This window comes from Carcharhinus amblyrhynchos, chromosome 10, assembly GCF_965287045.1.
Source record: "Carcharhinus amblyrhynchos chromosome 10, sCarAmb.v2.hapA, whole genome shotgun sequence".
NCBI lineage: Eukaryota > Metazoa > Chordata > Chondrichthyes > Carcharhiniformes > Carcharhinidae > Carcharhinus > Carcharhinus amblyrhynchos.
The window spans coordinates 53,214,926-53,229,781 of record NC_137333.1 but is presented as its reverse complement, the minus strand read 5'-3'; the positions used below and the strand labels follow the sequence as shown (position 1 = coordinate 53,229,781).

Sequence of the window (14,856 nt, the reverse complement as noted above, 5' to 3'; positions counted from 1 at the left end):
TCCTCTGGAGCTCAGGAGTTATGTTATTCTAATAGATGCCTGGGCTCCCTGGCATAGGGCTTAAGGGGCCTGAGAGGATGGTTAGGAGAGCTAAGCCTGGCATAAGGTAACACAGGTTGGTTAAAGGGCATGGGGAGGCATATTTGGTATGGGAATTATTTGGAAGGTGAAGAGGTGTGAGGGATGAGGGCTGGAGGGCCTTTGACTTTTTTTCCCACTGTGACAAGGTCCCACAACACCAAAGCATGCTTTAAAATAAGCTGCATCAATACAAAAGCCCCTGTGGCCGCCTTCGCATTTTAATCCAGGTCAGGTGGCCTGACTACAGCTCATGCCCAGCTCCAGAATTGGCAGGCATTTTCTCTCAAGGTGAGTGTGCTGAGCTAGGAATTTTTCCATTTCTCCCCACCCACCTTGAGGATGAAAATAGAGGTATGGGGTCACTGTCCAGTCAGGAAAAACAATATTTCACTATTACTCTCTGCTTTCTATCTCTTGGCTGGTGTGTCGACATTGAAACTGCTCTTTAGTCCATGAAAATCAATTTCTGACACTGCGTGAATCTGTCATGTGATGCATTGCCAAACATCCAGAATCCTCTATGTAATTATTAGACAGGAATTGTAATTGAGATTATCAAATAACATCATAAACAGTTTGAAGATTTGTTTGTACATCAGGCCAGCAGTATAATAAACATTTATATGGGGTAATTTGACAAAAGTCAAGATACCAAACAGTTGGAGATGATTTGGTGAGTTAACTAAAGATGACTTCTTTGCAAAGTGGGAGGCAAGGCAGAAATCTTGAGATTGAGAATTAGCTCTAAACCAGAAGGTCAATTTCTAACTGTTGCATAAACCATAAAATTTGCAACTTGTCTAGTTCAAATCTCATATAAATCGTTTAAAACTAACCATAAGTCTGAATTCTACTTTTCACAAATTTGATAAAACAGATGTAAAAATTATTTACTGTATTATCAAAATGTTGCAAAACAAAGCTTACCTTACATGAAAATGTCACCCACAAGGAAACAACTTAGCTTTTTTAAATCTCAAATGTTTAGCCAGCTTTTCAACAATTTACTCCATAATTAATGAGTAGTCCCTTACAAATTTTCAATTTATATAACTGGAAGGGATTTTTGTACACAGCATATAAATCTTCACTCAACCCTATTCACTTACACATGATTAAAATGTTTCTGAAATCAGGAATAGTTATGGAATTTTCTTCCCAGTTTACATGTTGGAGGACTTATCCAGAATAAAATCCTACAACGACACATTTACTATATAGCACTAAGACACAGTAAAGGATAACTGAGAGAAATACTTTCTTTAAAACCATTCAAGTTCCAGGAGAAATAATGCGCCTAATCAAACAGATGTAAGCATTCAACTTTGAAAACAATCAGTAACTTCTGCTAGTATTATCAGATGCAGCAACTTTGGGAGGGACAAAATATGAACAGATTTCCCATTCACTGATAACTTTGGAGGCAATTTTGGTTTTATTTGCATCTGTTGTTAGGAGTCACAGGGAATGGACTTGACACAGCTACTTTCAAAACAGCCTCGTTGTAGTTTCCTTTTAGTAGAGCCCAAATGTTCATTTGTGTTAGACGTTGTGAGGGAATAGATAGCCTTCTTTCTATATTCTGTATCTGTCCATTAATGCTGGCAGATTCAGAAGGCAAAATTCATAACTAGGATGACATTTAATTATAATCCCATTCACTGACATTTGGGACTCCCACGTGGAGGCCCCTCTGAATCTTAGCATGGAGTATTTTATTCATCTCCTCTTCTATGGTGTGCATCAAAGTATCCTGTCCTTTGATATTGAGAAGTAATACCAATGCAGTCCATATACAAAATAAAAGAAGTTAGAATAATAATGCACATTCTTTGTTTGAAGCAGGTCAGATATCTTTAACTATGGTTTCCAATTCTTTGCAAAGACGAAAGTGACACTTGAATTTGGGAACGATATACTGTGGGTTATTTTTGGTGGTCAAAGAAAGTTGATTCCAAACATCTCTCCAGCCAGGGTGCAGTAAGTTCTCTAGCTAATTTTCTTTCTCCTTTATGAATCTGGGCTCATTCAGTAATAATGATAGCTCAGTAACACTTCTAATGCCACTTATGAATGATCTTGAATGAAGATGTCAATTTAGCTTAGTTTTCAATTTATTTCCACTTTTCTGACTAAGTGCTGAAACATCATCCTATATTTCTGCTCAAAACCTCTCAAAAGAAAGAGAGATTGCCATCATAAGGCCACTCTAAGTTTTCCAGTAAAAGATTTGAGCATGAGGATATTAACCCTTTTGGAATAGCATAAATTTCAATTCAAATGGGCAAATCTTTTATACTTTATTAACATTAATTTCTTACGAATAATAACCTGACTTTTCTTACATGATTTCTATTTCCATGTAGTAGTCTGTGTAGTAAGACGTATGTACATTTGCTACCTTTTGTTCCTATTTTAATACAGGATGCAAACATATCAGTCCAGCACCCCATTGTAAAAGGGCCTTTAGTTCATTAGCCAGATTCTTCTTCGAGGCCTGGCAGAGTTTACAACTGTTCATGCAAGCAAAAATAAGTAAGTAAATAGCTACACATAAAATCTAATAATAGTCTTCCTGTACTCAGTGAAAAGTTTCTTTTGGTTGCTATGCGTTGTTTAAAAGATCTATGAACATATATTTCTAATACTTCATTATAATAGTAGTCCTAAATTCCTAGGGAAGAATTGTCCAAAAAAAATGATAAGAGTGATCATTCTAAAGCCCCAATGCAAATTACTATATGGCTGGATAATCACAGCAGAGGGCCAAACATGCTTTATGCCAAGCCAACCCCTTTTGGGATTCTCCCTGCCCCTGGCTGGCGTTCGTGGGGCAGCATTGTGGCACAGTGGTTAGCACTGCTGCCTCACAGTTCCAGGAATCTGGATTCAATTCCCAGCTTGGGTCACTATTCGTATGGAGTTCGCACATTCTCCCCCTGTCTGCATGGGTTTCCTCCAGGTGTTTTGGTTTCTTCCCACATTCCAAAGTTGTGCAGGTTAGGTTGATTGGCCATGCTAAATTGCTCCTTAGTGTCTCAGGTTGTAAGGTTATAGGGATTAGTGGGGTAAATATGTGGGGTGACAGAGGGAGGGCCTGGGTGGGATTGTCAATACAGTCATGATGGGCCAAATGGCTTTCTTCTTCACTGTAGGGTTTCTATGCTTCTTTCTTTCTATGACGTAATCTGGTTCACGCCCAATATATTTAAATATGCATTTCTGGGTGTTCGCCAGATTCGCCCAGCTCCTGTCTTTCACCAACCCACCAGAGCAACAGTAAGCTAACAGGAATCACTACTGGTCTCCACAATAGTTGAGGCTAGGCGGAATGGCCACTCAGAGACTTGGAGGCCATTGGAATTCCCAGGTGGCTAAGGACATGGCTGGGCAGTGCCCTAGCTCTGCCCCAGCACTCCAGAATTGCCAACCTGTCAGTATCAGGGTGGCACCACCAGGTTTGCAGGGTAGCATTGATAAAATACCAGGGTGGCACTGGTGAGGGGAGGGCCTGAATGGGGCAAGGCCTTAGGCAATCTCACAGCTGGGAAGTCATTCAATTGGGGGGTTGGGGGGTGCCAATATCCAAATGCAGGTAAGGATGGATGGGGATGGGTCACCCTGATGCCTGCATGGTATGGGGCAAGGGGGTGGGGTTGGTGGTGGTGACCAGAAACATTTATTGATGGGGGGGTAGGTTGCTTCTCTGGGTCAAAGGTTCAGAGTGCTCCCCAGATATTGGGGGAATGTCATGATGTCTGTGAGGGGAGAGGGGATTTCAATGTTACTTTGAGATTGGTGCGTCCTTTAAAAACAGCACCTGATCTCTGAGGTCTTATCAGCATCTTCCAGTACCACACATTTCTTTGCTAGCAGGAATTTTCCCAAGCTCCAAAAAATAACTAAATATGGGTGGATTGCGATCTGGATCGCAAAGACCCACCCAGCAGGAATCTTACTGCTTTTCCCGCTGGGGATAACACTTAGATATCTTTGGGGAGAATTATGCCCAAAGTATCATCTCCAGCAGGAAAAGCGATGAGAGTTCAGTGGGTTGGTATGATCCAGATCACAACAAGATTGTGGTGAGGGCCTGGGTAGGATTGTCAATACAGTCGTGATGGGCCAAATGGCTTTCTTCTGCATTGTAGGGTTTCTATGCTTCTTTGTTTCTATGATGTAATCTGGTTCACACCCAATATATTTAAATATGCATTTCTGGGTGTTAGCCAGATTTATGGTGATTCTCACCAATTTCATGTTGTGCTGGAGGTTCAATGAATACAGCCAAGTGAATCCAGCTAACACCTGAAAATGCATATTTAAACAGATTTAAATATGCTAATTTGGTTCACGCCCAGTGATTACATCATTGGCCCAGGGTGGGGGAAATGCCAAAAGACATTCTCCCAATGCAAATCGCATTTGGACCCCCTTGCGTGATTCTCCGACCATAACGTGATATGCGCCTGGATGCACAGGGCCAGAGAATCATTGCCTTAACATTCCTTATGTGGTAGATTCTGGGTAACGTTGTTTACAAAAGATTACTGCTAAGTACACACCAGAAGAAAAACAAATAGATTTTTTAATTTTTGACAGACAATTACTACTTTTATTTTTTCAATGCTCCTTCTTCGGAATTTAACTTGTCAATTAGAATTTTTAAATTATATAAACGGTGAAAAGCAGCTGGATCCTGGGTATATTTTCCACATTCAGCCACACTTGTATGTATACAGTTGAATGCAGCATGCAAATAAGATAGATTGTTTCCATGACAATGAAGAAGAGGAGCTTTGGCAAATTGGAAAATATGATTTTCAGTTATTTTTAGTGCTGCAGGCCAATTCAAAAGCCAAATGTATTAACCAGATTAATTCCAGAATAATTTTCAATGCCATTGCACCAAATCTTTTACAATAATATTACATTTAAAAACAGTTCAGGATGTCATAATACAACATTCTTGTAAATGTAATACTAACTGAACTACAATACTGGTATTCATGGAAACAATTCTGTGACGCGGACAATGAAAATCGATTACTCAAGTATTGACGACAAAGATCTATATTAAATATACAATGATTCAACTCAATTACTCTCCCCGAACAGTAGTGGTTTTTATTAAGCATAACATACATACAAATGATGCTTCTGTATGAGACTACAAGCCCCATTATGCCTTTATTATGCAATCTGCCCTAATGTCTGGCCTGATCCTTGCTCCAATCTTTTAGAGCTGTCAATAGGATTTACAGTAGAGCAATCACCTTCAGCTAGATCGGCAAACCTGCAACTTCAACTGAAGTTACAGGAATTATTCATTTGTAAACCCATTTCCATAAATGTTTTATCAGCGATCTGTCACTAGCACATCATAAACCACAGAATAGGTGTCATGGGTAAGCTATACTTTTATCAATTAATAAACTAATAATCTTGGCAGTATCTAATTTTAAGATTGCACTTCAATTCATGTTTATTCCTATATAATTTATTTCTGCTTCATGTCCTACAATCTTAACACTGCATTCTGGCAAATCTACAAAAGCAATCATCCGAAAAAACGCTTTTAATTTAAGTCTAAAATAAAATTCAAGGCTATTCATGCAATCTCTCAGCACAAACCATGTTAGCTGTCAGCTCTGGCCTACCATGTCTCATTTCAGTCTGATTTTTTGTTCTTCAGCACTGATATAACACATGAAAAATGCACAACAGGAGGGTAACAAAATAGTTAAAAAGACCGGTACAATACGGCTAGTACAACTGAAAACCTGACCGGCAAATGCAGAAGCACAGGACGGTCAGCACCATCTGAGTTGCACCACCTGTTCGTCTAGCAACTGCAAACTCCTGCTTTTAATAAACTGTGAAAGGCAGACACTGATGTTTCCAGCTTGTTTACATGTCTCCAACTGCACAATGGCTTTGATCTAGTCCTTACCTTAACCTTGGTTCTCACTGCGCAGTAACATGCAAAAAACATTGCAGTAGGCAAAGAGCATATGGAACAGTGACCAGCTTCCTGGCTACATATAGTACAGACCAAACACAGGAGCTTCAGTAAGGTAGAGATGCCTCTGTCTTCTGTGTCTGTTTCAAACTGTATTGATCGTGATTTTAGCAACTAGCACTATATTGTAAATAATCCCATGCACTGACTGAAATCTATAAATTAAATGAAAGTATAATTGACAATTCCAGTAGTGTTGCTGAAGATTTAAATATCCCTGATTCCCAGTTACTGTGGCAATGAAGACTGTTGATCTATCGTAATGCAACAGAAGGGAAAGAATTGTGTACTCCTACTGATAACATACTGGTTTAAAGAAAGCAGCGTTGAGGTTTTCCAGAGCAACACAAATAAATTCTGCCACAATTTAACTGTTAAATGGTTTGCATTTAAAGCTACAATAAAGCAAATCAGAATGCACTAGCTTCAGTTTATAAGTTGGAATTAAAAGTTGAGATACATACTGATTTTAATATTACTTTGCTCAAAAGCAATCAATTCAGTGATTGTGGGAAATCTGAACTCCAGCCAATAATATTAATTGCCATTCAGCTAAAATGGTCCTGTCAGGAAGAGACAGCAGATGCCAGAGCTTTTGGCTTGGATTAGAGGGAGTGAGCAGCCGGCTGAGATTAAATAGAAAGAATGGGGTTTGGACTTCGAAACAATGCTGTCCGTACTCTCACTTGAACCAAAGTGTGGTCACATGTCACTCCTGCAATCACTGATTTACACTGATTCCAAGTCCAGCATTGCCTCAAAGTTAAAACTCTTGACCTGATGTTCAAATCCTTTCACATGGCAGTTACCTTATTTCTGCAATCTCCAGTTATGGCTTCATGAGCATTCCTAATTTATTTTGTCACATTGCTGGAAAACCTTCAGCTGTTCAGACCTTAAGTTATGGAATTTCCTCCCTAAACCTCTCCAACTCTCAACCTTGCTCTCTTACTTTAAGCTACTCATTAAAACCTACACTTCAACCAAGCTTTTGGTCTTCTGTGGCTCAGTGACAATTTTCTGTCTGCTAATATCCCTGTGGAATGTCTTGGGACAGTTTATAAGCTAAAGACTTTATCTCAATGCAAATTGTTGTTATTGTTGGAAGATCTGGAAGACTTAAACAGGAATGAGGGGGAACAAGAAGCAGGGGCTTGGCTGAACTGATCAATCTGGGAACACAGATATGTCTCTGATAATCACATAACCAAAAGTACACTAACAGAACCCTGAATCTAAGGTACATAATGGATATACTTTTCTATTATTATACTTAATCCTAAAATATGTTTCACATCCAATACACATGAACACAATTGAATAGCCCCTGAAATTGAGTGCAAAGATCACAATACACGATTAATGCCAGTCTCTTCAAAGTGATGTAAGTACTATGCAAACTTTGTGCTGCGCAGTAACTATAATGATTTTGATATGCAGCCCAGGGTTTAATTCTCTGTGGAGTGGCTACCTGTTTCAGCCAATGGCTTTGGTTCATGCAAGACAAGCCCTACTTAAAGATGGTTTGCACTATCTAAAGCCAGAATGTACTTGTTAAAAACAAGGCATATTCTGGCTGTCAGTGGCTGGAGCTGGGTTGAAGCAATTTTTTAAAGTGGTATCTCGACCTTTTGGCTAAGATGCAAATGAGATCAAGCCTTGGAGGAGGAGCTATACCTACTCCAATCAGCTTGGATCATGTAGATCAAGCCCAAGACAGGAGGTGAGAGCCCTGTCTTGTCAGCTTGGATTGAGAATGTCTCAATTTGTTGGGACTCTGAATTGTATTTGATTTGATTGGATTGAATTGGAATAAAGAATTAAAAAATGCTGAATCACTTCTCAGCCTTTTGGCTAAGATCAAGTGTAGTATCGACACGTCGTGCTTTGTTGAAGTCATTAGGTTACATTTCAGCTTCATTTGAAGCAATGTTTAAAAGCGGCATCTCGGCCTTTTGGCTAAGATGCAAATGAGATCAAGGCTTGGAGGAGGTGCTATGCCTACTCCAATCAGATTGGATCATGTAGATCAAGCCCAAAACAGGAGGCGAGAGCCCTGTCTCGTGAGCTTGGATCGGGAACGTCTCAACTTGTTGAGACTCTGAATTGGACTTGAATGGATTGAATTGGAATAAAAACAAAAACAAAGTTGAATGGAGAAAGAACCTACAGAAATAGCACAAAAGGCATCAGTGCATGTCCAAGGATTCTGTAATAGTATAGAGGATACACTGGAGAACAGAAGTCCTCTTCCCTCATAGGGTCAGGAAGATCTCCACACTGATAAGGCAGGAGATGCAGACAGGTAATGCACTCAATTCCAGTATACCCCATGGATGGAGCAGAAAAAATTGGTCAAGATTATTGAATGCACCTTAACGTGTCATATCTTAACAACTGCAACATTAGCTTCACAGACAGTAGCCTTTTTGCTCACCTACTATTGATGACTCACATCTGGTGAAATGCAGTTCAAATCCTGGGCCAACCTTAGATTGTGAGCTTTGGTAAAAATCTGGGTTTTTCCTCAAATTTGGATTCCAATTTCTGGACACTTGAGACATCAAAACTGTGTTTCTGTCCTGGACTACATTATAGTAAACCATAAAACTCTGGTCCTGTCTATGATATGCTGCTCTTCTTTGATATGTTAGCTGTGGAAAAAACCTGTGGAAAAATCAAGATCTAGATCTTCTCTCAAACATGGGTTCAAGTTCCAAGGCTCTTCTTGCCATTGCTTCTATTCTGGAGTATACTAGTTATACTGTTGGACTCAATTTCAGTCTCTCATTTGCTTGGGTGGGTGGGTGGGGGGGGGGTGGTTTATACTTAAAGTAACTTTAATTGATTTACAGCCCTTTCCCCACAAGTGCTGTAATTGAGAGCCTGCTCCTGCTGAGCATTTGATTGGTGACTAGCTTTCTTGTTTTCAAGCTTCAGTCTGTTCCTGGTTAAAAAGTCACTCACTGGGTTAAAGAACAACGTACTGTTGTTTCATGATTTCTCCAACTTCGCCATCATCTTTCTGGTCCTGCAATCCTTCTGCATCCTCATTCCAAAAGAATACCTCTAATCTTAGTCTATCTTCAACATGCTCTGGACATTAGACCTAGCTCCAAGTTTGGACAGCAGCTTACAAGAAAACTGAAAATAGGAGCAGGGGAAGCTCAATTGATCTGTTGAGCCTACTCCATCATTCAATATGATCATGGCTGATCTTGGGCTTCAACTCTAATTTTCACCTGCTCCCTGAATACCTGGATTCCCTGAGATGCCAAAAATCTGCTTGTCAGCTCCACTTTAACTTTGCTTCCAGAAGTGAGCCACCACCCCTGCTTCCCTGCCTCATATTATTCAGCTCAATATCTTTTTGTAGCTCCAATGTGTCCTCTCCACAGCTTATCTTTCCACCTAGCTTTGTATCTTCTTCAAATTTACATAAATTATTGTCTGGCTCTTCATCTAAGTCAGTAACATAGATAGTAAATAGCTGAGGCCCCAGCATTGATCCTTATGGCAATCCGCTAGTCACTGCTAACTTGAAACTGCCCTGTTTATGCCCATTCTCTGCTTCCTCTCTGTTAACCAATCCTCTATCCACATTAACATATCATGCTCATCTCCATGAATTCTTAGGTTACCAATTAACCTTTTGTCATGCCCATAAAGGCATATCATATTCATAACTTTTAAAAGATAAACTTTACTCAGTATGGAATTTTAGGACTGACTTTTGTTTTAAAATGAACAGTATGTGCTGCAAAAGATAGCTGCTGAAGGTTATTGACCGGATCCATGAATTCAAAAACTGCCACACTATCTTGTGAGGATAAAAGGATATATTCCAGACCAAGTGATATCAACTGCCATATCCTGAGAGTAATCAAAAAAACATTCCTGAGTTGAATGGCACTTTCTGAAACAATAAGGTTGACAATATTAACCCCCTTCAGGACGAATGATTGCAAACAATAACCCAGCTTGTGGTTAATCAACCCAAAAACAACACTATATTTCAATTTAGCATTCACTGGTGACCATGCATACTCCTCTACACTGAGAAGAATCATAAACTGGATGACCACAAGCATAATCCTGCGCTTCCACTTCTTACCATTTCACTTCTCCACTTTGCTTTATCTCTGATCTTTCTGTTCATGGCCTGATGTAGTGTTCCAGTGAAGCACAACACAAGTATGAGGAACAACATATCTTTCGACACAACATTCTAGAACTCTCTGGAATCAACATCAAGTTCAATGATGATAGGTCATAATCTCTGCCTTCATCTTATATAAGTTTTTTTTTTACTTTGCTCTGTCGGTCTTGTCTTGCATTCTTCATCCCTTCATGTTGTATTCAGATAGTTTTTAATGTAACCATTTGGACCTCCTTTGAACACAAGTTTTGTTTCTTTACTATACCCATTAATACTCTCTTGGCTGTTCCATCATGAGTTTTTTACAATTTCATTTCCCCTACCCTCCACCTTACCCCATTCTCTTGTTCTTCCTGCCTCCTCTCTACCCTTCCACTGACTAAAAGCTCTTATGTGTTTTACATCTCTTTCTTCAGTTCTGATGAAAGGTCAACAACCTGAAACTCTGCTTGTTTTCAGAGGTTGTCTGACCTGCTAAGTTTTTCCAGGACTTTTTCTTTTTATTTGAGATTTCCTGCATCGGCTGCATTTTGCTTGTTGTGAACTTAGAGATGTCAGCTTGGTAGCCCCCTGACACAGAGATTCAGATAGTAGTCATGATGTGGGTATGCCGGCGTTGGACTGGCGTAAACACAGTAAAAAGTCTGACAACACCAGGTTTTAGTCCAACCTATTTATTTGATAATATACTCACAAGCTTTCGAGGGACACCCTCTTCGTCAGGTGAATGGAGAGTTCTGGCCTCAGACAGAGCATATAAAGCACAGACAGTTTAGAGATTACTGATTAGAATGCGAATCTTTACACCTAACCTGCTGTTCAAGACCTGAAATGGCTGATAATGTGAGTGGAAGGAGCACTGATCACAGTTTAAAGAGATGTGTATTGTCTCCAGACAGTACAGTAAGTGAGGTTTTGCAAACCCAGGCAAGTCACGGGGGTTACAGATAGTGCGACATGAACCCAAGATCCCTGTTGAGACCGTCCTCATGTGTGCGGAACTTGGCTATCAGTCTCTGTTCAGCGACTCTGCGCTGTCGTGTGTCATGAAGGCCGCCTTGGAGAATGCTTACCCGAAGGTCAGAGGCTGAATGCCCGTGACCACTGAAGTGTTTGCCAACAGGAAGGGAACAGTCTTGCCTGGTGACTGTCGAGCGATGTTCATTCATCCGTTGTCGTAGCGTCTGCATGGTCTCCCCAATGTACCATGCTTCGGGACATCCTTTCTTGCAACGTATCAGGTCGACAATGTTGGCCGAGTTGCAAGAGTATTTACCATGTACCTGGTGGACGGTATTCTCACGTGTGATGATGGTATCCATGTCGATGATCCGGCATGTCTTGCAGAGGTTGCTGTGGCAGGGTTGTGTGGTATTGTGGTCACTGTTCTCCTGAAGGCTGGGTAGTTTGCTGCGAACAATGGTCTGTTTGAGGTTGTGTGGTTGTCTGAAAGCAAGAAGTGGGGGTGTGGGGATAGCCCTGGCGAGATGTTCGTCTTCATCAATGATATGTTGAAGACTCCGGAGAAGATGTCGTAGCTTCTCCGCTCTGGGGAAGTACTGGACGACGAAGGGTACTCTGTCCACTGTGTCCTGTGTTTGCCTTCTGAGGAGATCGGTGCGGTTTTTCGCTGTGGCGCATCGGAACTGCCGATCTGTGAGTCGAGCACCATATCCTGTTCTTATGAGGGCATCTTTCAGGGTCTGGAGGTGTCTGTCACGATCCTCCTCATCTGAGCAAATCCTGTGTATACGGAGGGCTTGTCCATAGGGAATAGCTTCTTTAACATGTTTAGGGTGGAAACTGGAGAAGTGGAGCATTGTGAGATTGTCTGTGGGCTTGCGGTACAGTGAGGTGCTGAGGTAACCGTCCTTAATGGAGATGCGTGTGTCCAAGAATGCAACTGATTCTGGGGAATAGTCCATGGTGAGTCTGATGGTGGGGTGGAATTTGTTGATATCATCATATAGTTGTTTCAGTGATTGTTCACCATGAGGCCAAAGGAAGAAAATGTCATCGATGTATCTAGTGTACAGCATCGGTTGAAGATTCTGTGCAGTGAAGAAGTCTTGTTCGAACCTGTGCATGAAGATGTTGGCATATTGAGGTGCAAATTTGGTCCCCATGGCTGTCCCATGTGTCTGGATGAAAAACTGGTTGTTGAAGGTGAAGACATTGTGGTCCAGGATAAAGCGGATGAGTTGTAAAATTGCATCTGGAAACTGGCAGTTGTCAGCATTGAGTACTGAGGCAGTCGCAGCAATGCCATCGTTGTGGGGGATGTTGGTGTAGAGCGCTGAGACATCCATTGTGACGAGGAGTGTCCCTGGTTCAACTGCTCCGTGTGTGCTGAGTTTCAGTAGGAAGTCCGTAGTGTCGCGACAAAAGCTGGGGGTTCTTTGTACAATGGGTTTCAGGATGCCCTCGACGTAGCCGGAGAGGTTCTGTCAGCTTTTGTCGCGACACTACGGACTTCCTACTGAAACTCAGCACACACGGAGCAGTTGAACCAGGGACACTCCTCGTCACAATGGATGTCTCGGCGCTCTACACCAACATCCCCCACAACGATGGCATTGCTGCGACTGCCTCAGTACTCAATGCTGACAACTGCCAGTTTCCAGATGCAATTTTACAACTCATCCGCTTTATCCTGGACCACAATGTCTTCACCTTCAACAACCAGTTTTTCATCCAGACACATGGAACAGCCATGGGGACCAAATTTGCACCTCAATATGCCAACATCTTCATGCACAGGTTCGAACAAGACTTCTTCACTGCACAGAATCTTCAACCGATGCTGTACACTAGATACATCGATGACATTTTCTTCCTTTGGCCTCATGGTGAACAATCACTGAAACAACTATATGATGATATCAACAAATTCCACCCCACCATCAGACTCACCATGGACTATTCCCCAGAATCAGTTGCATTCTTGGACACACGCATCTCCATTAAGGACGGTCACCTCAGCACCTCACTGTACCGCAAGCCCACAGACAATCTCACAATGCTCCACTTCTCCAGTTTCCACCCTAAACATGTTAAAGAAGCTATTCCCTATGGACAAGCCCTCCGTATACACAGGATTTGCTCAGATGAGGAGGATCGTGACAGACACCTCCAGACCCTGAAAGATGCCCTCATAAGAACAGGATATGGTGCTCGACTCACAGATCGGCAGTTCCGATGCGCCACAGCGAAAAACCGCACCGATCTCCTCAGAAGGCAAACACAGGACACAGTGGACAGAGTACCCTTCGTCGTCCAGTACTTCCCCGGAGCGGAGAAGCTACGACATCTTCTCCGGAGTCTTCAACATATCATTGATGAAGACGAACATCTCGCCAGGGCTATCCCCACACCCCCACTTCTTGCTTTCAGACAACCACACAACCTCAAACAGACCATTGTTCGCAGCAAACTACCCAGCCTTCAGGAGAACAGTGACCACAATACCACACAACCCTGCCACAGCAACCTCTGCAAGACATGCCGGATCATCGACATGGATACCATCATCACACGTGAGAATACCGTCCACCAGGTACATGGTAAATACTCTTGCAACTCGGCCAACATTGTCGACCTGATACGTTGCAAGAAAGGATGTCCCGAAGCATGGTACATTGGGGAGACCATGCAGACGCTACGACAACGGATGAATGAACATCGCTCGACAGTCACCAGGCAAGACTGTTCCCTTCCTGTTGGCAAACACTTCAGTGGTCACGGGCATTCAGCCTCTGACCTTCGGGTAAGCATTCTCCAAGGCGGCCTTCATGACACACGACAGCGCAGAGTCGCTGAACAGAGACTGATAGCCAAGTTCCGCACACATGAGGACGGTCTCAACAGGGATCTTGGGTTCATGTCGCACTATCTGTAACCCCCGTGACTTGCCTGGGTTTGCAAAACCTCACTTACTGTACTGTCTGGAGACAATACACATCTCTTTAAACTGTGATCAGTGCTCCTTCCACTCACATTATCAGCCATTTCAGGTCTTGAACAGCAGGTTAGGTGTAAAGATTCGCATTCTAATCAGTAATCTCTAAACTGTCTGTGCTTTATATGCTCTGTCTGAGGCCAGAACTCTCCATTCACCTGACGAAGAGGGTGTCCCTCGAAAGCTTGTGAGTATGTTATCAAATAAATAGGTTGGACTAAAACCTGGTGTTGTCAGACTTTTTACAGAGATTCAGAACCATGGCCACGTTCACTAGCAGAGCAGTCCTCTCATGTCTCTGAGAATGGAGATTTGGTTCCAAGTGTCATTCTATGAGATGGTCCGCTGTAAATCACAGACATCAAATAAACTGCTCCTGGCTTAGATGGAGGCAAGAAAGTGCTCTCAGATGGTCTTAACAGAACAAGGCCTCCTCTAGCAAACTCTTCCCCCGCTCCTCTACAATTAACTTCCCTGCTTCTGTGCTGCTTCTGTGTCTTCTCCCTTTCATACTACTGCCCAAGATTCCTACCATGCTACCCATGGCTGAGGGCATGTGATGCGCCCAGAGCCTTGAAGTAGCCACTAATGCAATCCTCATATGCAGTGCCACATCCTGTGCTCTTCACCAACCAT

General features: G+C 42.1%; 1 protein-coding gene and 1 pseudogene across 9 annotated transcripts in view; one reads left to right on the top strand and one right to left on the bottom strand.

Moving 5' to 3' along the window:
- dlg2 (discs, large homolog 2 (Drosophila)) overlaps window positions 1-14,856 on the bottom strand; it is a 941,559-nt gene that overhangs the window by 703,755 nt on the left and 222,948 nt on the right. Inside the window, exon 1 of one of the 9 annotated variants that reach the window (XM_080197069.1) lies at window positions 6,035-6,096. The exons of the other annotated variants lie outside the window; for them this stretch is intronic. Coding sequence (XP_080053195.1) covers window positions 6,035-6,076 — 42 coding nt within the window. The 5' untranslated portion in view covers window positions 6,077-6,096. Of the gene's footprint in view, window positions 1-6,034; window positions 6,097-14,856 lie in introns of those variants that run through there. 9 annotated transcript variants of the gene reach the window in all.
- LOC145349618 (U2 spliceosomal RNA) lies at window positions 7,938-8,079 on the top strand (annotated as a pseudogene).